This window comes from Procambarus clarkii, chromosome 5 (genome assembly GCF_040958095.1).
Source record: "Procambarus clarkii isolate CNS0578487 chromosome 5, FALCON_Pclarkii_2.0, whole genome shotgun sequence".
NCBI classification, from domain to species: Eukaryota; Metazoa; Arthropoda; class Malacostraca; order Decapoda; family Cambaridae; genus Procambarus; species Procambarus clarkii.
In genome coordinates, this window is record NC_091154.1 from 12,914,545 (window position 1) to 12,937,186 (window position 22,642).

Consider the following 22,642-nt stretch of genomic DNA (forward strand, 5'->3'; position numbering starts at 1 on the left):
TTGTCAATGATACAGGTCTATAATTAAGGGGATCTTCCCTGCTGCCACTTTTGTAGATTGGAACTATGTTAGCCTGTTTCCACACGTCTGCTACGACTCCTGTACACAGGGATGCCTGAAAGATCAGGTGAAGTGGAATGCTGAGCTCAGATGCACATTCTCTCAGAACCCATGGTGAAACTCCATCTGGGCCAACTGCTTTGTTCTTACCGAGCTCCTTTAGCATATTTTCCACTTCGTCTCTATACACCTCTATCCGCTCTATGTTGTTCTCTAGAATTTTTATTGTGTCTGGTTCTCTGAAGATTTCATTTTGTACAAACACACTTTGGAACTTTTCGTTTAATGTTTCACACATTTCCTTTTCCGTGTATCTGTTTCCCATTTTCAACCTCTGGATATTATCCTTTACCTGAAATTTGTTCTTTATGAATTTGTAGAATAGGCCCGGTTCTGTTTTACATTTATCCGCTATCCCTTTTTCAAAATTTCTTTCTGCCTCTCTCCTTACTGCCGTATAGTTGTTTCTCGCATCTTTATATCGCTGGTATGTTTGGGGGTTTGGCCTCTTCCTATACTGATTCCATTTTTGTGTCTTTTGGTCTCTTGCCCTCTTGCCATTTCTGTTATACCAATCCTGTTTTCTGGCCCTGCATCTCTGTTTTAGTACGAATGTTTCTATGCCTTCATCGTATATTTTGCAAAATTTGTCATACATTTCATTTACTTCCCTGCCTAGCAACAATTCTGTCCAATTACACTCAATAAAAAAATTTCGAAGTTCCCCATAGTGTCCTCTCCTTAAATCGAGTTTATCAACTGTTTCAATGTCCCCATTTTCTTCTAGATGATATCTTAAAGCATAATCAATGTCTAACAGGACGTGATCACTCTTTCCCAAGGGAGGAAGGTACTGGATGTTAAATATCTCTTCTTCTTTCCTGGTGAATACTAGATCCAGTACTGACGGTACATCTCCTTCCCTCATTCTTGTGGCCTGCTTTATGTGTTGATACAAGAATGTCTCCAGAATGAGGTTCACAAATCTGCCTGTCCAAAAGTCGTCTGTTCTTGCTTCATAGGGCTCCCAGTCTATTGCTTTAAAGTTGAAGTCCCCCAGTATCAAAAGTCATGATTTATCTTTATCTGCTTGTACAATAATCTCTCTCATGACCATTATGAGGCCCTCTCGTTTGTCATCCAGTTCTTCCTTTGTCCACGTGTTGCTTGCTGGTGGGCTGTAGGCATTTAAAATTATCAGCTTATGATCCTGATTCCAGATCTGCAATGCCATTATGTCAATATCTCGAGGGTTTTCAAATATTAACTCTCTTACCTTCAGGTGTTCTTTCACCAGCACAGCCACTCCTCCTCCCTTCCTAGTTTTCCTGTCACGTCTCCAAACTGAATAGCCCCTTGGGAATATGACTTCATTTAATATATTTCCTTCAAGTTTCGTCTCAGATAATGCGTCAATATCTGGGACCCTAAGCTGAATTATATCTTGCAACTCCAAAGTTTTTGACCTCACTCCATCTATGTTGGTATATACAATTTTCAGGAACATGTTCCCTTTTCCTTTTCCGTGTGTGTGTGTGTGTGTGTGTGCAGCGTGGGCCCTCACGCCCTCCTGGAGTGCAGGGACGCTCCTCTCGCAAAAACGCGCAGATTCACACACATTTACTACTACATACTGTCAAGCACAAATGAAACAAAGTTTAGCACATAAAATAAACTGGTATTTTAACTAAGAAGGGGACGTATTACGCCGTTTTTAAATGTTGTTTAATATTAACCAAACTTTTTTTTACTAGTTGTATATAAGACGGGCTGCAACTGTTGTAAGTTTCAGTATCTCACCCTAAATAGAAATGGAGGATTTTTGTTTAACGAATTTTACACATTTTCAATAATACTCCACAAAGACAATTTTCAAATTAAATCATTTTTGTGACACTCATCTATCACATTTGCATATAATAAAGGATTTTTATACCAAGGATTATCCAATATGTTTAGTTTTACTCTTTATCTTTTTAGTCAAAGAACTTTTAGTCAAAGTTCCCCCCAAAATATATGCCAATATTTCATGTTTCCAAATATTTATAAATCAATAAATGAACCTAGGAATAAATTGTTTTTAAAATGTTGTAGAGACGTAAACTACAGTGTTGTAGAGGTGTAAACTCTACAGTGTTGTAGAGGTGTAAACTCTACAGTGTTGTAGAGCCGTAAACTACAGTGTTGTAGAGGTGTAAACTCTACAGTGTTGTAGAGACGTAAACTACAGTGTTGTAGAGGTGTAAACTCTACAGTGTTGTAGAGACGTAAACTCTACAGTGTTGTAGAGGTGTAAACTCTACAGTGTTGTAGAGACGTAAACTACAGTATTGTAGAGGTGTAAACTCTACAGTGTTGTAGAGCCGTAAACTACAGTGTTGTAGAGGTGTAAACTCTACAGTGTTGTAGAGACGTAAACTACAGTGTTGTAGAGGTGTAAACTCTACAGTGTTGTAGAGACGTAAACTCTACAGTGTTGTAGAGGTGTAAACTCTACAGTGTTGTAGAGACGTAAACTACAGTGTTGTAGAGGTGTAAACTCTACAGTGTTGTAGAGACGTAAACTACAGTGTTGTAGAGGTGTAAACTCTACAGTGTTGTAGAGACGTAAACTACAGTGTTGTAGAGGTGTAAACTCTACAGTGTTGTAGAGACGTAAACTCTACAGTGTTGTAGAGGTGTAAACTCTACAGTGTTGTAGAGACGTAAACTACAGTATTGTAGAGGTGTAAACTCTACAGTGTTGTAGAGACGTAAACTACAGTGTTGTAGAGGTGTAAACTCTACAGTGTTGTAGAGACGTAAACTCTACAGTGTTGTAGAGGTGTAAACTCTACAGTGTTGTAGAGACGTAAACTACAGTATTGTAGAGGTGTAAACTCTACAGTGTTGTAGAGCCGTAAACTACAGTGTTGTAGAGGTGTAAACTCTACAGTGTTGTAGAGACGTAAACTACAGTGTTGTAGAGGTGTAAACTCTACAGTGTTGTAGAGACGTAAACTCTACAGTGTTGTAGAGGTGTAAACTCTACAGTGTTGTAGAGACGTAAACTACAGTATTGTAGAGGTGTAAACTCTACAGTGTTGTAGAGCCGTAAACTACAGTGTTGTAGAGGTGTAAACTCTACAGTGTTGTAGAGACGTAAACTACAGTGTTGTAGAGGTGTAAACTCTACAGTGTTGTAGAGACGTAAACTCTACAGTGTTGTAGAGGTGTAAACTCTACAGTGTTGTAGAGACGTAAACTACAGTGTTGTAGAGGTGTAAACTCTACAGTGTTGTAGAGACGTAAACTCTACAGTGTTGTAGAGGTGTAAACTCTAGAGTGTTGTAGAGACGTAAACTCTACAGTGTTGTAGAGGTGTAAACTCTACAGTGTTGTAGAGACGTAAACTCTACAGTGTTGTAGACGTAAACTCTACAGTGTTGTAGAGGTGTAAACTCTACAGTGTTGTAGAGACGTAAACTCTACAGTGTTGTAGAGACGTAAACTCTACAGTGTTGTAGAGACGTAAACTCTACAGTGTTGTAGAGACGTAAACTGCAGTGTTGTAGAGACGTAAACTCTACAGTGTTGTAGAGGTGTAAACTCTACAGTGTTGTAGAGACGTAAACTCTACAGTGTTGTAGAGACGTAAACTCTACAGTGTTGTAGAGACGTAAACTCTACAGTGTTGTAGAGACGTAAACTCTACACTGTTGTAGAGCCGTAAACTCTACAGTGTTGTAGAGACGTAAACTCTACAGTGTTGTAGAGACGTAAACTCTACAGTGTTGTAGAGACGTAAACTCTACAGTGTTGTAGAGACGTAAACTCTACAGTGTTGTAGAGACGTAAACTCTACACTGTTGTAGAGACGTAAACTCTACATACAAGGTATAAATTTCATGTAAATTGAAAAAATGAAAGTAGAGAATTAATTTTATGTTAGTTGACAATAAATAAGATCAAATATTCTGCCACCTGTGGTTGACGTTGACTTCAGTGTCCTCCAAAATTTGCATCCTTACAGATAGGCTTAAGTTGTGTAAGCTGTATAAGTTGCATGCAAATTGGCTGATAAAAAATATAAGAAAAAATTTGTCAAAAAAAAACTTAATTTTTTTGTTTTAAATTTTGTTGGGCATAAAAGTAAATATTAAAATACTTTATTATATGCTATTGTGACAGCTTAGAGTCATAGACATGATTTCAATTGACACTTGTGTTTGATGATAATTTTTGACCATTTTGGAACATTTTTGACACATAATTCAATATATGTTTTCTCCCTTCCTATTTATGCTACGATGCTCAGACTTGCACCAGTTAAACCCAATTTTATACACAACTAGTCAAAAAAGTCTGATTGAAATCGAACCAGTTTTCATTTATTGCATATTTTCGTAATACGTCCACTTTAACAAACATACGTCCAGCTCCTCAAACAAGAAGTTTAACATCTATCAACCCTTAAAAGCTTACGCTATCTTGCGGGTGCAAAATGGGGGAAATCTTTTAAGAACAGTATCAATATTTGTCAAATAGTGTTTTCCTAACTCAAACAATGTGGGGTTTATTACTCTACACATACTTCTAATGTCCCTCAGGTGTTCACATTCACGTAGATAGTGGTCAAAGCGGTGTCCATCACTCTCACCACAGATTCTGCAGCTTCGCTGATCAACAGTTGTTTCCATTCCGTATCTCCATGGATATTTGTATCCAAGACGGATTCTCGCTATTACTGATTCTCTCCCGCGTCCTCCTCCTATTCGTCCATAATGATTGGGATTGCCAGCTACAACCACGTTGTACCATCGTACAGATTCACTGGTTTGTGCTACTATCCTCCTTTCCTCAGTTACCTTGTCACGGTGATGTTGCCTGACAATACCTCTAATTTGTAGTAGAGTCTTGGGTATGAGATATTCAATATGGTCTCCTTCAGCGGCTTCAGCAGCCAGCACATCTGCTCGTTCATTCCCACATATTCCAACATGGGAGGGGATCCACAGAAACTTGACGACTCTTCCCTGATTGGTAAGTACTCTCACAACTCTCTTAATTTCAGCAACTATTGCAAGATTTTCTGCCCGATTTTTACTTAGGCTTTGAAGTGCTGCTTTTGAATCAGTGCAAATCACTGCACCATTAGTGTTCCGTTCAAGAAACCTTAACGTCATAACAATGGCAGTTAGCTCTGCTTGCGATGAAGAGGCATTGTTCTCAATACGCGCTTTTTCTTCATTTCTGCGTTGGAAAGTATTATCCTTGATTACCGTGTATGCTGCACCAGCCCTGCCATTGACAGGATTAGATGACCCGTCAGTGTAGATTTGATCTAGTTCATCTCCGGCTTCCTTATAAATTTCCTCGAGATACTTGTGCCTCATTTCTTGTGGTATCATGTTGGATTTTTTCGTTGCCATTTCATTGATGATGATCTTGCATGAGTCATCCTCCCAGGGAGGTAACCTCTCTACAGGCAGGAGCTCACGGGCTTGCTCAAGCAGGTGAAGCTCTTCGAGTTAGCAGACTGATCTGTGATGCCATTTTTGGCTTCTCCTGTTTCCCCCTGTAAGTAACACCGAGCTCAGTTTTTTCTTAGCAATATCATTGTAATGGGGATCTCTGGCTATCCTAATTGCAGGCTTAGCATTCAGCTCCTTAATTCTGCTTTTAACACTGGGGAGGGACAACTCCTCTCGTAGATTAGACGTCTTGGCAGTTCTTGGAACTCCAAGAATGATTGTCATTGCTTCATTCTGAATGCTTTCGAGTCTTTTCATATCGCTTTGGAAGTAGGTGCATAAAACTGGTGCAGCATAGTCTATGACGGAGCGCACATAGGCTGTGTACATCATTTTAAGCACGGCAATAGAGGCTCCATGTCCATTCCAGGTCATAGCTTTCAGTGCCCTGAGTCGACTTTTGCATGTTCCTATGAGTTGGTTGAGCTCCTCTTTCTTCCCCTTGTTAGAGCCGACAGTGACGCCAAGGTACCGATAGTGGTCAACCCATTCAAGTGTTACACCATTAATTTGTAGTTCTTCATTTTCTCCCCTCTTGTGATGATAGTTTGCTTTTGTCTTGTTTGTGGAGAGAGTGAAACCGAGCTCAATACATTTCCTTCCGAGGAGTTCAATGGACTGTTTAATTTTCCCCAAGGTGGGAGCTTGTATTAGGACATCATCTGCATATCCCACTTGTTGTGTTCCTTCCGGAAAATCAATATTTGCAATGGCGTTCATAAGTACATTGAATAGTGTAAGGCTTAAGACTCCGCCTTGGGGGGTCCCGAGTTCCATATTCATTGTTCTGGAGACTGCTCCATTGAAGCAGACCTTAGCTTTCCTTCCTGTGAGGTAGTCTTCAACCCATTTCATGAGTCTCCCCTTGACACCCATGCATGCAAGCTCGTCCAGGATCGCAATCCCCTGTGCTTTGTCGAAAGCTCCTTTGATGTCAACAAATACAGAGTACCTAGCCGTGTCATTAGCCAAGTAATTAACTATACAATTTGCTGTGCTCCGTCCTGTAACAAATCCATTGACCCCCTCCCCTAACCTGCCTATTTTGTGCAACAGTCGGTTTAGGATGATCCTTTCAAGCATCTTGCAAGTGCATGACACGAGACTGATAGGTCTGTAATTACCAGGGTCATTAGGCTTCGGTATGGGAACAATTATTGCGTGTTTCCATTGTGTGGGCAACACTCCACTTAGGAATGACTTGTTAAACAGGTGGAGTAGTGGATTCCCAGACACTTCACACAGTGCATTGAGTATGTCGTAGGTGACGCCATCTTCACCAGGTGCTGTACTTTTACCCTTTTTCAGAGCGCCCCTTACTTCTTGGGCTGTGATTGGCTCCCCATATTCGTCATCACTAGACAGTGCTCTTGTTATCCTAATTCTTCTGTCATCATGTCGCAGGAGCTGTTCTTTGCTTTCTTCTGCAGGGAGGGAGGAGGAGGATGCTGCATCACTCCACTTGTGAATTAGTTCCTCAGCCTTACCCTGGGGGTCTTTGTGAGCCGCAGGCCGGGCTCTGCCCCCCTTAGCTATCTGAATTTTTGCCCACACTTGTCTTGCAGATGTTTCCCTTCCAATAGAGCTAGTGAACTCAAGCCATTGTCTTTCCCGCTTTTTAATCTTCTCTTCCCTGGCTACTTGACACAGTTTTAAACAGTTCTTGGTTGCTGTCAGTGGGATGTCTCTGGTACTCTCATCTCATGCTCCTAACATTTGCATAGAGCATCTTTATGTAGTCGTTCTCATACCATTTTATTGTCTTCTTCTGAGGGTTACTGCGGCGAGGCGTAGGGCGCGGAACTCTGAGACAGCGCTTAATGTGGTGATTAAGGTCATCAACAAATGTGTCAATGTCTTCTGGGATTTGGTACTCCGTGAACCAGTCACTCATCCTGTTTATTCTATATAATTATAAATGTCTGTCTGTGGAGGTTGGTGGGGCGGGTTGGGACATGAGGGGAACAATAATAATAATAATTCATTGTGTCGGGGGACAGGAAGCCCGAGTGTGTTCATACATGTTAGGCTTATATCGAGGCCCCCCCTACCCCCCAAGGTGGCATTACTAACCCCGCCCAGGATGCAACCCCACAACAAGCTGACTATCTACTTACTCCTGGGTGAACAGAGGCACTAGGTGAAAGGAAGTGTGCCCAACCATTTCTGTCCCGCACGGGATTCAAACCCAGAATTCTCGAGTGTGCGTCGAGAACGATCCCGAACCTGAGAACATGGGGGAGATGAGAGGGAGGAGGGAGAGAGGGGGGGTAGGGAAGGGGAGAGAGGGGGGGTAGGGAAGGGGGAGAGAGGGGGGGTAGGGAAGGGGAGAGAGGGGGGGGTAGGGAAGGGGGAGAGAGGGGAGGGGGTAGGGAAGGGGGAGAGAGGGAGGAGGAGGTAGGGAAGGGAGAGAGGGGGGGGGGTAGGAAAGGGGGAGCGAGGGGAGGGGGTAGGGAAGGGGTAAAGAGAGGCCTCCAGTTTGGCCTCCAGTTTGGCCTCCAGTTTGGGGCCAGATGCTTGGGGCCAGATGCTTGGGGCCAGCTTCAACAGACACTTGGGGCATCTGGCCTCCAGTTTGGGGCCAGATACTTGGGGCCAGCTTCAACAGACACTTGGGGCATCTGGCCTCCAGTTTGGGGCCAGATGCTTGGGGCCAGATACTTGGGGCCAGCTTCAACAGACACTTGGGGCATCTGGCCTCCAGTTTGGGGCCAGATGCTTGGGGCCAGCTTCAACAGACACTTCGGGCATCTGGCCTCCAGTTTGGGGCCAGATGCTTAGGGCCAGATGTTTGGGGCCAGATGCTTGGGGCCAGATGCTTGGGGCCAGATACTTGGAGCTTCAACAAACTTTGCAGGGTGATGTGTAACTGTATGGGGAGTGTCATAGGGTGGTTGGGGACGACCCCCGTGCCCCCCTTAAAGTAGGATTGGCTTCTATTGTGACAACCAACAAGTCCTATGAAGCATGACATGTGGGCTTCACTGTCCATAGAGTGTCTTCAACTTATTACAATATTATCAGTGTTGAGTCAACGTTGATAACATTGATGCAACTTCAATCACATTGATGCAATATGGATAATGTTGACATAATGTAAATTCAACATTACTCAAACATGTTTCACCCACTGGGAGGGAGGATGGCTAGGTTAACGTGAGAGGGAACAGGAGAGAGGGAGGGAGAGAGGGAGGGAAAATGTGCGAAGAGGGAGAGACAGAATGGGAAAGAGAAGATAGAGTTAGAGATAAATAGAGATATATCAGAAAACTCTTTACCTCTGAAGGATTCGAACCCAGACAGCCAGGGCTCCATGCCCCTTGGTGTGTCCAGTAATGTTACCACTAGACCACACTGACTGTACAAAAGAACTGGAAGTCTTAACCCAATTCCCGACAGCTCTCAGTGACCATTTTGGGCTCAGATATATTATCAGATCACTTCATCATGCTGGGCCACGCGAGTATTATTTGTGCTTCAAGCTTCAATAGTCCCCAGTGGGACCATTCAAGACCCATTGGTCCCCAGTGGGACCATTCAAGACCCATTGGTCCCCAGTGGGACCATTCAAGACCCATTGGTCCCCAGTGGGACCATTCAAGACCCATTGGTCCCCAGTGGGACCATTCAAGACCCATTGGTCCCCAGTGGGACCATTCAAGACCCATTGGTCCCCAGTGGGACCATTCAAGACCCATTGGTCCCCAGTGGGACCATTCAAGACCCATTGGTCCCCAGTGGGACCATTCAAGACCCATTGGTCCCCAGTGGGACCATTCAAGACCCATTGGTCCCCAGTGGGGCCATTCAAGACCCATTGGTCCCCAGTGGGACCATTCAAGACCCATTGGTCCCCAGTGGGACCATTCAAGACCCATTGGTCCCCAGTGGGACCATTCAAGACCCATTGGTCCCCAGTGGGACCATTCAAGACCGGACTATGGGACCATTCAAGACCCATTGGTCCCCAGTGGGACCATTCAAGACCCATTGGTCCCCCAATGGCATCATTCAAGACCCATTGGTCCCCTATGGGACCATTCAAGACCCATTGGTCCCCCAATGGGAATGGGATAGATGTTGGGAATTGGGATATGGGTCAGACGACTTCCAATTCTCTCATACAGTCAGTGTGGTCTAGTGGTAACAGTGCTGGACACACCAAGGGGCATGGAGCCCTGGCTGTCCGGGTTCGAATCCTTCAGGGGTAAAGTTCTCTGATGCATGTTAGCTTGGGGACCATTCAAATTTGATGCACAGAGAGAGAGATATAGTAAAGATCAATTTTATAATCTATAAAATTATAGATATAATTTGAGATAGAGAGCCAGGCATGTATATCATTACAGTAATGCTGTGTGTATATTATATGTGAGCAGAGAGCCAGGCATGTATATCATTACACTAATGCTGTGTGTATATTTATGTGAGCAGAGAGCCAGGCATGTATATCATTACACTAATGCTGTGTGTATATTATATGTGAGCAGAGAGCCAGGCATGTATATCATTACACTAATGCTGTGTGTATATTATATGTGAGCAGAGAGCCAGGCATGTATATCATTACACTAATGCTGTGTGTATATTATATGTGAGCAGAGAGCCAGGCATGTATATCATTACACTAATGCTGTGTGTATATTATATGTGAGCAGAGAGCCAGGCATGTATATCATTACACTAATGCTGTGTGTATATTATATGTGAGCAGAGAGCCAGGCATGTATATCATTACAGTAATACAGTGTGTATATTATATGTGAGCAGAGAGCCAGGCATGTATATCATTACACTAATGCTGTGTGTATACTAATGTGAGCAGCTTCGTGGCCAAGGAGGTGGGAGAACATGTGTGGATGGGGTTGACGCCAGTGTCAGTAACTGGATGCGTTACGTCAACTGCTCCACCAGCCAGATGGAGGCAAACCTCGCCGCCTTCCAGTACAAGAGACAGATTTACTACAAGACTAAAGGCAAAATAAACAGGTAATACTAGACATATTTTTGCCCATAGTGGCTTAGTGTATATTTATTTAACTGTTTATGTGGCTTTACTACAAGCCAGGTGGACTAAATGGTTATATTGTGGCTTTACTACAACCTAGGTGGATTAATGGTTATATTGTGGCTTTACAACAAGTTAGGTGGACTAAATGGTTATATTGTGGTTTTACTACAACCTAGGTGGATTAATGGTTATATTGTGGCTTTACAACAAGTCAGGTGGACTAAATGTTTATATTGGGCTTTACAACAAGCCAGGTGGATTAATGGTTATATTATGGCTTTACTACAAGCCAGGTGGACTAAATGGTTATATTGTGGCTTTACAACAAGCCAGGTGGACTGAATGGATATATTGTGGCTTTACTACAAGCCAGGTGGACTAAATGGATATATTGTGGCTTTACTACAAGCCAAGTGAATTAAATGATTATATTGAGGCTTTACTACAAGCCAGGTGGACTAAATGGTTATGTGGCTTTACCACAACCCAGGTGGACTAAATGGTTATATATTGTGACTTTACTACAAGCCAGGTGGACTAAATGGTTATACCCCCTCCCTGCCCATCCCACTGTTGTCGTGAGGGGGCTTGGTGGGCGGCTGCCAGAGAGTGATGCTCCATGGGTCAGTCCTCTGTCCTTTTGTAGCCTTGTGCTCCTGCTGCTGTCCTCACAAATTATGCTGGACAACTTTTCCTTATGTTTCGTTTTTCTCCCCCCCCCCTCTTCTTCTTATTTCTAATTGTAATTTTCCACCGACCTTTTGCCTGTTTTTATTATTCTTTCGGCCTTCTTTTGTTTTGACGCCCGGGAGTTTGAGGAGGCATACTCTTGCACCCGTAGAACTGTAGTACCCAATGTCTCGAGCGAGGGAGGGGGGTCCTTTTATTGTTAATCCTCCTCTCGTCGCTGAACCCGATCTCGATGGACTGATGGTTCTTAAGATGGCATTTGTGGGGTGTATACTCACGATGCACCCATGGGGGGGCCCCCGGCAAAATCAGCAACATGTCTCTTGTTGGGTGCCCTGCCTCTTAATTGTTGCTCCGTGAAGGGTGTGAGGGCACATTCGTGAATGGAAGTATTACTTCATGTTTCCATGTCGCTGAATACTGTTTCTCTTATAACTTCTCAGGCTCGTGGGGTGGGCGACCAAGCCCCCGAGTCGGACTGTGTTGGAAGACAAGGCTCTGTCACCCCCGCTACATTGGGCCCAGACCTAGCTTCTCTTTTGACCCTCCTGACTACTATCCCAGCTCCCCTCCCTCCTCTGTGATTGGGTCGAGCCATACGCCCCCATCGGTGACCACCACGTCCCCTAACGTGGCTCAGACCCTCATTGTAAATACTGCACCTTTTAACCTCTCTCTCTCTGGGGGTTCTCAACGCCGACCCCACCATGGCTGCACTTGCACGATCCCTTCCCATACTAATCCGTACCAATCCTTGTTTAGTCCTGCTTCGTGGCCTAAATATTTTGATCTCCCTCTGGATTCTATACCTGACGATTTCTCACTCCATAAATACCTTGTTGACTCAGTGATGCAGCTACCCGCTTAGCTGCATTGTCCTGCATTGGAGAGACCCCTGTGCGTGTCTCCAAAAACGTTCGGTTAAATGCCAGTGTTGGCACTGTTCTCCTTCCGAACCATGTTGCAACTGGTGTTAGAGATCTAAAAGACTGCCATGAGGATATTAAACATATCCTCGAAGCCCAAGGCCATTCTGTCCTCCAGGTGGACACGTTCACTCGACCCCCTCGTGGTCGCCGCCGTCATCCCCTTCGAGTTGTGAAAATCACCTTTGATAGTAGGGCCCTTCCGTCCTCTATAATTCAAATGTCCTCAAATGCTTAAGTACTGTGTATCTATGCCCCATGTGTGGTGCCAATGATCACTAAGTCTGAGTGCACTTCTTCCCAGGCTTGCTGCCTCAATTGCAGCGAGACCCAGCCTACCTTCTCCCGCTCGTGTATACACTATAAATTTGAGGCAGCCGTCCTCAACTTGAAACACCAGGATCGTCTGCTTTTTCCTGAAGCGAGACGCCAAGTTCGCCATCTCACCCCTTTTGCTGGCGTATCCTTTGCTCGCGTGTTGCATTCTACCTCTCCTCATCCTTCCCACCTTACTCAGTCTCACAACTGCTTCCAGTCCTTAGACCCGAACACGCCCTCCACCTCCTCCCCTGTTCCCTTACGTTCTGTCCCGAAGGGGCCCCTTCCTAGTTCTCTATCTGAAGTTTCCACCCTTCTTACCCAGTCTGCCATGTCTCCTGTGTCTTCTTTCCCCAATCCTTCTTCCTATCCCTCCCCCCAGTCTCTTGGCCCTCCACGCCGCCTGTCTGTCCAGGCTGATGTCCGTCATCCTCCCAGCAATCTTCATGTTGTTCAATTCCGTACATCTTCTCCCATTGAGACAATTGAGTCTATCATCCAGTACGTTGTTGCTGGAACACCTGTCTCTGAGTCAGAAACGTAAGCCTTTCTCCTCGCCTTCTTCCTCCCCGGCAGGTAAAGAGGCATCTCTTTCTTCCTCACCTCCCACCTCTGACTCTCTCGCTCCGTCCCCTTCCATTTCGGTGGTCAGGCCCCCTGTCTCAGCAATGGAGGTTTCTTTAGCTTCTGATTCCCTCTCAGCTGCTGCCCTTGCTGAGGTGCGCTCCCTTGTTTCGGCCCCCTTCTCCGTGCAAGACCGTGCAAGATAGCGAAGACAGTGGTCCTGGAGAGATAGGAAGCCAGTGTCAGCTCATCAGATCGTCGACATAAAGAGCGGAGAAGATGGCAGAAGGGAGGGATTAAAGAAGATCATTGACGGCATCCAGAAAAAGAGTAGTGCTTAGAACACTACCTTGTGGTACACCTTCCTGTTGCCGAAAAGAGGCAGAAAGAGTGGTACTAAGCATAACTCGAAAGGAACGAGGAGAGAGGAAGCTTTGGAGGAAGAGAGGGAGATGACCACAAAGGCCAAAAGAACGAAATTGAGACTATATCTCCAGGTAGTGTCATAAGCCTTTTCCACGTCAAAGAGGACGGCAACAACGGAGGTCTTCGCAGCAAAATCAGTACGAATATAGACCTCCAAGTTCACCAGGACTTCAGTTGTGCTGCGGCACTTGCAAAAACCAAATTGAGAAAGGGAGAGGTGGTGATGGTGTTCCAAGAACCACATCAGACGAACATTTACCATAAGCTCAAAGAGTTTGCAGACACAACTCGTGAGGACAATAGGGCGGAAGTCCTTAGGGGATGTCCCGAGAGATCCTGGTTTCCGAATAGGAAGTACAACGGCATCGAGCCAATTCTCAGGGACTGACAAGGACTCCCAGACCTGTTATACAGACTCAGTAAATACTGAGATGTGCAAGGAGGGAGATGGCGAAGCATCTCATAATGAATGTCATCCAAGCACTGGTGCCATAGAACCACAGAGGGCCAGGGCAGACTGAAGTTCAGAGAGAGAAGTGATCGTTATAGAGAAGGCGGACGAGTGTGGAAATCTAAGGGACGAGATTCAAGAACGGGCTTACAAAGAAGGAAGGATTGAGGAAAATGAGAACCAGAGCTAACAGAAGAAAAGTGGGAACCCAGTTCGGTCGTGACCTGCACTGGGTCCGCCACAAGAGTACCACAGAAGTGAAGAACCGGCGAGATATCTGGAACAAACTTACCCACAACCTTGCGGATCTTCTTCCAGATCTCCGGTAGGGGAGTAACGGACGTAATGGTGGAAACGTAAGATTTCCAACGCAAATGCTTAGTTGTACAGATGGTCCTACGGGCCACTGCACTTGCTTTCCGAAACAAAATAAAAGAATCAGCCGTCTGTCGGCGTCTGTTTCTTCCAGGCTGCATGCTTACAGCAGACAGCCCGAGCACACTCCGCATTGCACCAGGGAACACACTTCCGCATGCCCCGGGAGGTAGAGCGAAGAATAGAGCGGACGGCAGCGTCAAAGACGGTGTCATGAAATAGGAGGAGGGCTCGAGGGTTAGGCAGAGTGGAGAGGTCAGTTGAGAGTAGCACGGTGGGTGAATAGGTTCCATTCAGCCTTGGCAAACTGCCACCTAGGGAAGGAGAGAGAAGGGTGAAAAGAGAAATAGGTAACAAGGATGGTGAAATGGTCACTGTTATAGAGGTCATCAAGAACCCGCCACGTGAAATCTAAGTAAAGGGATAACAAGCAGAGAGAAAGATCAAGATCGGAAAGGGTACGAGTGCAGGAGTCCACATGAATGGTGTGGTGTTTGTGTGTTACTGAGGAAGTCTTGGTTGTAGGGTTGATATAAAGTCATTGCTTAGTTACTGACTTTAATACGTATATAAACAATTACATGACTAGTAGCTACCAAGCTTGGCGGGCGTCCTGTACGCTCTGTTTACCTTCTCTGGCGTCTGCTCTGCCACACATAGAAAACGGATGGTACCCATTTCTGTGAACATGACATCCCTCCTTTTCTTTAAAAAGAATGAATACAGGATGTCTACCATGCTTGTAGCACAAAGCAAAGTTATTGACACAAAGTAAGTTATTAACATATCAAGAGATACTGCATACATTTAACATTAATTAAGCACACAAAGAATTTAAACATCTTAATCTTTTCCACAAAGGATTTCAATGTTAAAAATACATACAGTATGCAATGTTAAACAAACATGAAAGAAACTGTAATACAAAGTTACAAAATATTGAATGAGATATCTGCATTATTCAAACAATATTAAATTTAGTTTAACATAATAAGTAAATACTTTTCATTACATAGGAACACAATTAATCATCATATCGTGTAGGGCGTTTAACATGACGTTTAGGACGAGAGTCCCCAAATACAAAAGCATCCCTTGATGAATTGTTTATTGAGTTATAACTCATTTTTTCTTTTTCTTTTGCACGACTTTGTACTTCATCATTTTCTACACTAGTTGGAATCACTTTGAAATAAGCCATATTACGTGTTATACTTTGTCTCTATTACTCGCTGTTACCATAGTTCCTTTTACACTAATCACTTTATATTTTGTATCATACGGCATATCTAGCTTTCCCTCTTTTTTCTTTTTAACGAGAACAGTATCTCCAACCTTTATGAATTGTTCCTTTGTTCGTTGATCATGAGCAATTTTCATTTTGCCTTTGGCTAGTGCATCCTTCTGAGCGAGACGTTTATCCGTTACCTCAGCTGGCATGACGGGTAGTGCGATTCTCGTAGGACGTCCAAATAAAAGTTCGCCAGGCGACTTGCCCAGTGTTCCATGTGGTGTTGCACGGTAGTTCCTGAGAAAAGCATACATAGCTTGTTTCCAGGATCGTCCTTCGGCATGAGCACAGCGTACCGCTTTCATGAGAGGTTGCATGAATCTCTCAACTTCTCCATTTGCTTGAGGATGTAGTGGCATCACAAGGCGGTGTTTGAATCCAATATGCTCAGCAAAGTTGACGAAGTCTTGTCCATTGTCCGTCTTGACAACTTCAGGAATGCCAAAATTTGAAAAGATCTTGTCGAGTTTCGGGATGACAGCCTTTGCAGATGTGGAAGTGATGATTTCTACTTCTAGATAACGTGAGTGATCATCAATGACTACCATCAAGTACTCTCCAGTTGGTAGTGGTCCGCAGAAGTCCATCGATACTTCCGTCCATGGTGCAGCAGGTAGTGGTGAAGGTTGTAGAGGTGTTGGTCTTGAAGTATCCACTGCAGCTTGGCAAGGGACACAGGCATCATGCATGTCCTTTGCTTGACGATCAATGCCAGGAAACCACACCTTTTCTCGTAGCAGCTGTTTGGTCCTAACAAGACCTTGGTGTCCTTGATGTGCAAGCTTCAGAGCACGTTGCTGGAGAACAGCTGGAATGACGATACGAGTACCTCGCAGCACGGTGTCGCGTTGTTACGTAACACTTAATTCTGTCTGGATGCGTTCAAGTGCTTTGAATGCATCTTGGTCAACTCCTGAGGGTGGGATGCGTGGAAACTTTTTCTTAGTCAATGCATCCACTGTTGCTTGCAGAGTTGGGTCCTCTAGGGTTGCAGTACGGATTTCATCAAGAGTGAGAGCTTTAGGGACTGCATCACCGGTTACAGCGTGTACATATTCCTCGGCAACTTGCTGATGCTTGGTGATGGTGAAACTGTTGGCAGGATGTCGACTGATGTAATCAGCGGGATTGCCTGCACCCGGCTTGTATTTCACCGTAAATTGTATGGTTGCAGACGAAGAGCCCATCTCTCAATGCGAGCTGGTGGTTTGGACTTTGGATTATTGAAGATGGCCTCCAACGGTTTGTGGTCAGTGACTATCGTGGTGAAGGGTGCACCAAGCAGATACACATTGAAGTGTTCACAGCCCCATACAAGAGCAAGAGCTTCCTTCTCTGTCTGACTGTATCGTTGCCCAAAATCTGTGAGAGAACGGCTGGCGTAGGCAATTACTACTCTGGAATCTGGTTGACCAGGTTTGTGTTGGGCTAAAACAGCACCTAAACCAACAGGATTAGCATCCACTGTTAACTCAATGTCCATTGATGGATCAAAATACGCAGCAGTCGCATTCTCTACTAGTGCATCTTTCACAGCATCAAATGCATTTTGCTCGATATCGCTCCAGTACCATGATGCATTTTTCTTCAGGAGCTCACATAGAGGCTTCGTAATGGTAGCAAAATCTGGAATGAAGCGAGAACAGTAGTTTGCCATTCCCAGAAAACTATGTACTTCAGTGGACGTTGAAGGAGGTGCAGCATTCTTGATATCTGCAACTTTCTTAGGATCTGGAGACAGACCTTTGTCGCTAAGTACATGTCCAAAGAATTCAATTTTATGTTGATTGAACTCACACTTTGCTCGGCTTAGTGTCAAATTCTTTTCTCGTAAGCGTTGCAATGTTGCACGAAGAGCTTTGTCGTGTTCAGCTTGGGTACGGCCATAAACAATGATGTCATCAGACATGTTGTCAGCATTAGGTATATCTTGCAATACCTGGCTGATGATGTGCTGGAATACCTCGGCAGCACTGTTGATACCAAAACTCAGGCGCTTGTACCTATACAGACCTCGATGTGTCGTAAACGTTGTGATGAAGCGACTCTCATCATCAAGTTCAAGCTGATGATAGCCCTTGTTTAAATCTAACTTGCTGAATACAGTTGCACCATTCAAGCGGTAGATCATATCATCTACAGTGGGTGTAGGATGGCGTTCACACATTATTGCCTTGTTGGGAACACGCATGTCCACACAAATGCGTATCTCATCTGGATTCTTCAGCTTTGGTGGAGTGACAATTGGGCTTACCCATGGTGTTGGGCCTGTTACTGGTTCAATGATATCTAGTTCCATCAGCCTATCCAGTTCGGCATCGACTTTCTTGCGAGTATGGAATGGTTGTCGGCGATGTGGTTGGGCAACTGGAATTACATCTGGGTTGATATGCAGATGTACTTTGTTATCAGTATAACAGCCTATGGATTTAAATCGATCAGAAAATTCGGCAACAATACCATCAACATTGTTTGCAGATTCCACTGCTACAGCATTAGAAAGCTGAAGTAGCCCCAATTTGGTTGAAGTCTTGTAACTGAGTAAAGACTCCTTTGCATTCCTAACAACATGGAATGTAGTAGTGAGCATTGCACTCTTTGACTTAATCTCTGCAGTGAAAGTTCCAATCACTGGCAAGGCTACCTTTGAAGCATAGGCAGTAGCTTTGCCATTATAGTTTTCAAGCTTTGGGAACTGTTTTTTAAATTTTTCATAGTGGCACTCAGCAATGGTGTCAATGTTTGATCCAGTGTCAATGAGAACTTTGAGACAAATACCAGCAATGTATACTATAGTCTCTGGGTTGTTTGGAAGATCATTCCATTCTGTGATTGCTTGTACTCCATAAGTATAATCACATTCACTGTCATCTGAGACTGGTTGTAATGAAATGTTGTCTTGTACTGTACATTATTAACATTCTGGATATGAGGTGCAATATTGTGTTTACCACCTCGACCCCCATGACCTGATCCTCGTACAGTGCTTTTATTCATTGACTGTGGTTTCTTTAGTGCAGAACGACACATAGCACCAAAATGACCTAGTTTTCCACACTCATAACACTTCTTACCTTGAGCAGGACAAACATTACCTTGGTGTGGGTAGTCTCCTCCACAATTGTAACATTTATTGTTGACACCCTCTGATGTGGGTCGTTGTGACTGCTTGAGTCTTGTTCCATGACCCCAGTTGTGATGTGGTTCTCGGCTCAATTTACTGTTAGGTTTGGCATGATATCTTCTTTGATTACGATGTCCTCCCTGAACCTTACATACCTCATCACTGTTAGGAACAGTGGCAGAACCGTTGTTGGCACTGCACTCCATGACACGAGCATCACGTGCAGCATCTTCCATTCGACGAGCCATATCCAGTATCTTGGTAAGAGAACTTTCATCATCAACAAGTTCTAGAGCTCTTCGACGAAGACGTGTAGATGTGCATGTTTCAATTATTTGCTGTTTGATTTCTTTGTCAATATCAGTAAACTCACAATGGGCTGCTAAACCCTGCAGACGTGTGTGGTATTGATCAACAGTTTCATTAGAGAGTTGTCTGGCTCTCCTGAAATGCATAATTTCCATTGCAGTATTTTGCCTTGGTTTGAAATGCTCTGTTAGTTTGGCTTTGGCAATGTCATAATCTTTGGCACCACCAGTGTCTTTCAGTGTGTCAAAGATGTCAAAAACTATCACCTGCATAATGAAGTAGAAAGGCACCTTTCTTTCAGCACTTTTGATGTCAGAAACTATCAACAAATTTTCAAACCTTTTAAGCCATTTGACCCACCTCTGACAGGTTTGTCTGGTCACAGTCAGGATCAAATGCAGGAAACTGAGGTATATTTGCCATTTTTACTTTTTTACTGAATAAAAGTAAACTTATCACTTAAATGTTCCTCAGAATATTAAACACTTACTGCACTGTATATGTTAGTCAAGAATTCACTGTAATTACTTTAATTTTGCAAAGCACACAAGCATTTTAATGCAAAAGTTCACAACAGTGCACAATATAGCAGCAACTGACTTCTTACCTAGCCCTTGTGTACAGAAGCGTCATTTCGTAACCAAAACATCAGATTTTGTACACATCAAAGCGTTGTTTCGTACACGGCGTCGGCACGCAGATTACTCTTACACAGCTTGAGTCAGCACATGCTTGGGGTAGCACATAGCATTGGTTAGCACATAGCATTGGTTAGCACATAGCATCGTTTAGCACAAAGCATTGGTTAGCACACAGCATTGGGTATGGTGCTCACAGCACGACTTCTCCTTCCTCCTCTGGGCGAGACAGCATGCTCCTTCCTTGTTTGAAGTTGAACAAAATACCTGCGTTCCCAGTTCATCCTTGTCGCCAATGTGGTGTTTGTGTGTTACTGAGGAAGTCTTGGTTGTAGGGTTGATATAAAGTCATTGCTTAGTTACTGACTTTAATACGTATATAAACAATTACATGACTAGTAGCTACCAAGCTTGGCGGGCGTCCTGTACGCTCTGTTTACCTTCTCTCTGGCGTCTGCTCCGCCACACATAGAAAACGGATGGTACCATTTTCTGTGAACATGACAAATGGGTTCACCAGAATTCAAAAGAGACAAGGAAGAAGAGAGGACGAACGGTTCGAGAATGCGGCCTCGGGTATTTGTCAAAACATCACCCCAGAGGGTATGTCGACAGTTGAAGTCACCCAACAGGAGCAACGGCTCCGGCAAGGAGTCCAGTAGGTGCTTAAGATCAGGAAGGGAAATTAGGACACTTGTTGGGGACATAAATGGAACAGACCGTATAGCATTTACTCACAAAGACACGGGCTGCAGAACATTGGATAGGTAAATGAAAAAGTAGGGGGACGAAGGGAACATCAGTACGAATCAAGAGAGTAGTAGAGTTATGGGCCCCAGCAAGAGCTGGGGGGCGGGGACGGAGAGAAAGGAATAACCTCGAAAGTGACCAGGTGAAAGTGACAAAGCGGTGAAAACTGTGTAATCAGAAGTTGGAGTTCATGAAAATTGGCATTAAAGCCACGAATATTCCAATGAAGAATAGACATTGTCAAAAGGAGAGAGGACAGCAATAGAGAACAATGAAGAAACAAAGGCAAAGAATGAAGCATATTAAAGAATCTCAGAATCAGGATCAGTGAAATCAGGGTTAGAGAGCATAGGTAACCCTAGTAAGAATGGAGTTAAGGGAATGAGAGGACAGATTTTAAGTGGACGGACAGGGTCCGGAGGAGGAGGAGACAACCGAGAGGAGCTGTGAAGGACTAGCAGGAGGGGGGGGGGGAGAAACCGGGGAGCACACCTCAGCAAAGGCAGCAACCTAGAGGGAAGCGGGGGCTAAAGAAACCTCTATAGCTGGGACTGGGGGGCCCGACTACCAAAACGGGACGGGACTTGGTCCCCACACATGGGGCATAGAAACGCACAGTACTTGTGCATTTGAGGACACCATGCCCGAACTTCCAGCACTTATTACAAAGTCTAGGAGACGGAATGTACTCCTGAACGGAGCATCTGGCACCAGCAAGAATGACACAGGGCGGAAGGGTCCTACTATCAAAGGTGAGTTTCACAACTCGAAGGGGCTGACGGCGCCGACCATGAGGAGGTCGAGTGAACGTGTCCACCTGGAGGACAGGATGGCCTTGGGCTTCGAGGATATGTTTAATATCCTCATGGCAGTCTTTTAGGTCCCTAACACCAGTTGCAACATGGTGCGGGAGGAGAACAGTGCCAACACTGGCATTTAAACGAGCGTTTTTGGGAGACCCGAACAGGGTCTCCCGAAATACTGGACAATGCTGCTAAGCAGGTAGCTGCATCCTGAGAACAAGCAGCGACAACATGTGTACTGATATGGGTGGGGTTAAAAGTAACAGAGGCATCCACCGAATAAGCAAGGTGTTTATGAAGAGAGAAATTGTCAGGAAGTGTAGAATCCAGATGGTTAAGATCAAAGTATTTAGCATTTGGTCCCACATAGCGGGACTAAATAAGACATGGTAGAGACGGAGCTGTGCCATGGGACGAGGTGGTCACCAATGGAGGCTTGGGACTCGAACCTACCACAGAGGAGGGAGGGGAGTGGGGGGGGGGGGGGGAGTAGTCTGGTCTGGGCCCAATATAGCGGGGGCTACAGAACCCGGTCTTCCATCACAGTCCGACTCAGGGTCCTGGTCGCCCATCCCAGGAGCCTGGGTAATAGAGATCATATCAATATCCATGTCGTGTATTTTAGAAAGGTCTGGGGCCTAGAACCAAGGAAAACCACCTACCAGGGCATACAGGGAGGTCGAGCGTGTGCCAGTGCAGGAAGGTGTGCATCGTTCCAGTGGTGCTCCCCTTTTTAACAGGGGAGTCCTACTCCTTCGTCCATTCTCCTACTGGTTCAAAGACCTCATTCTCCCTATTGCCCCAGCCTGGACACCCAGACATCCACTTAGAGCAGCCACTCACGGGCGATCCCTCCAGCGGGCGGTCCAGTGACTCACAAGGACCCTAAGCTTGTGTTCATTCGCACGTACAACTCCCAAAGAGGGGCAGGAAAGGGGGCGGAGACAACCCTCACCGGTCCCAGAGAGGTGAGCGTGAGCCCCTCACCACGACAAGGAGACACAGTGGAGGGGGGGGGGGGGGGGGAATAGAAAGTATCCCAGTATTTTATTCATCATTACTGTACTTATTCATTAATTTATTTGCAATAATACAGTTTGGACACCTTGCATGTCATGTGACCCCCGTGGGAGCCAAACGATGCTGCTGTGTTTAATTTTTCTGTTTACTTTGTCAGCTGTGAATAATGATCTGTATCCAGGACTCAAACATTGAGAGTGACAGTTGTGTCTCATCACAACAGTGGTCATTTATCACAACATCTCTAGTCATTCTCAGTTTCTCAGTGCTAAAGCATCTGATACAACTCATTAATCATGCCGATGTTTGAGACATAATCCAAACACTGCCATTTGACTCTCAGTGGGATGGCACCAAACATTTCTTACAACCA

At 44.7% G+C, this 22,642-nt stretch overlaps 1 protein-coding gene across 1 annotated transcript in view; it reads left to right on the top strand.

The window, feature by feature from the left end:
- LOC138351063 (uncharacterized) overlaps nucleotides 1-22,642 on the top strand; it is a 148,458-nt gene that overhangs the window by 87,977 nt on the left and 37,839 nt on the right. Inside the window, exon 7 of the mRNA XM_069302654.1 lies at nucleotides 10,399-10,562. Coding sequence (XP_069158755.1) covers nucleotides 10,399-10,562 — 164 coding nt within the window. The remainder of the gene's footprint in view (nucleotides 1-10,398; nucleotides 10,563-22,642) is intronic.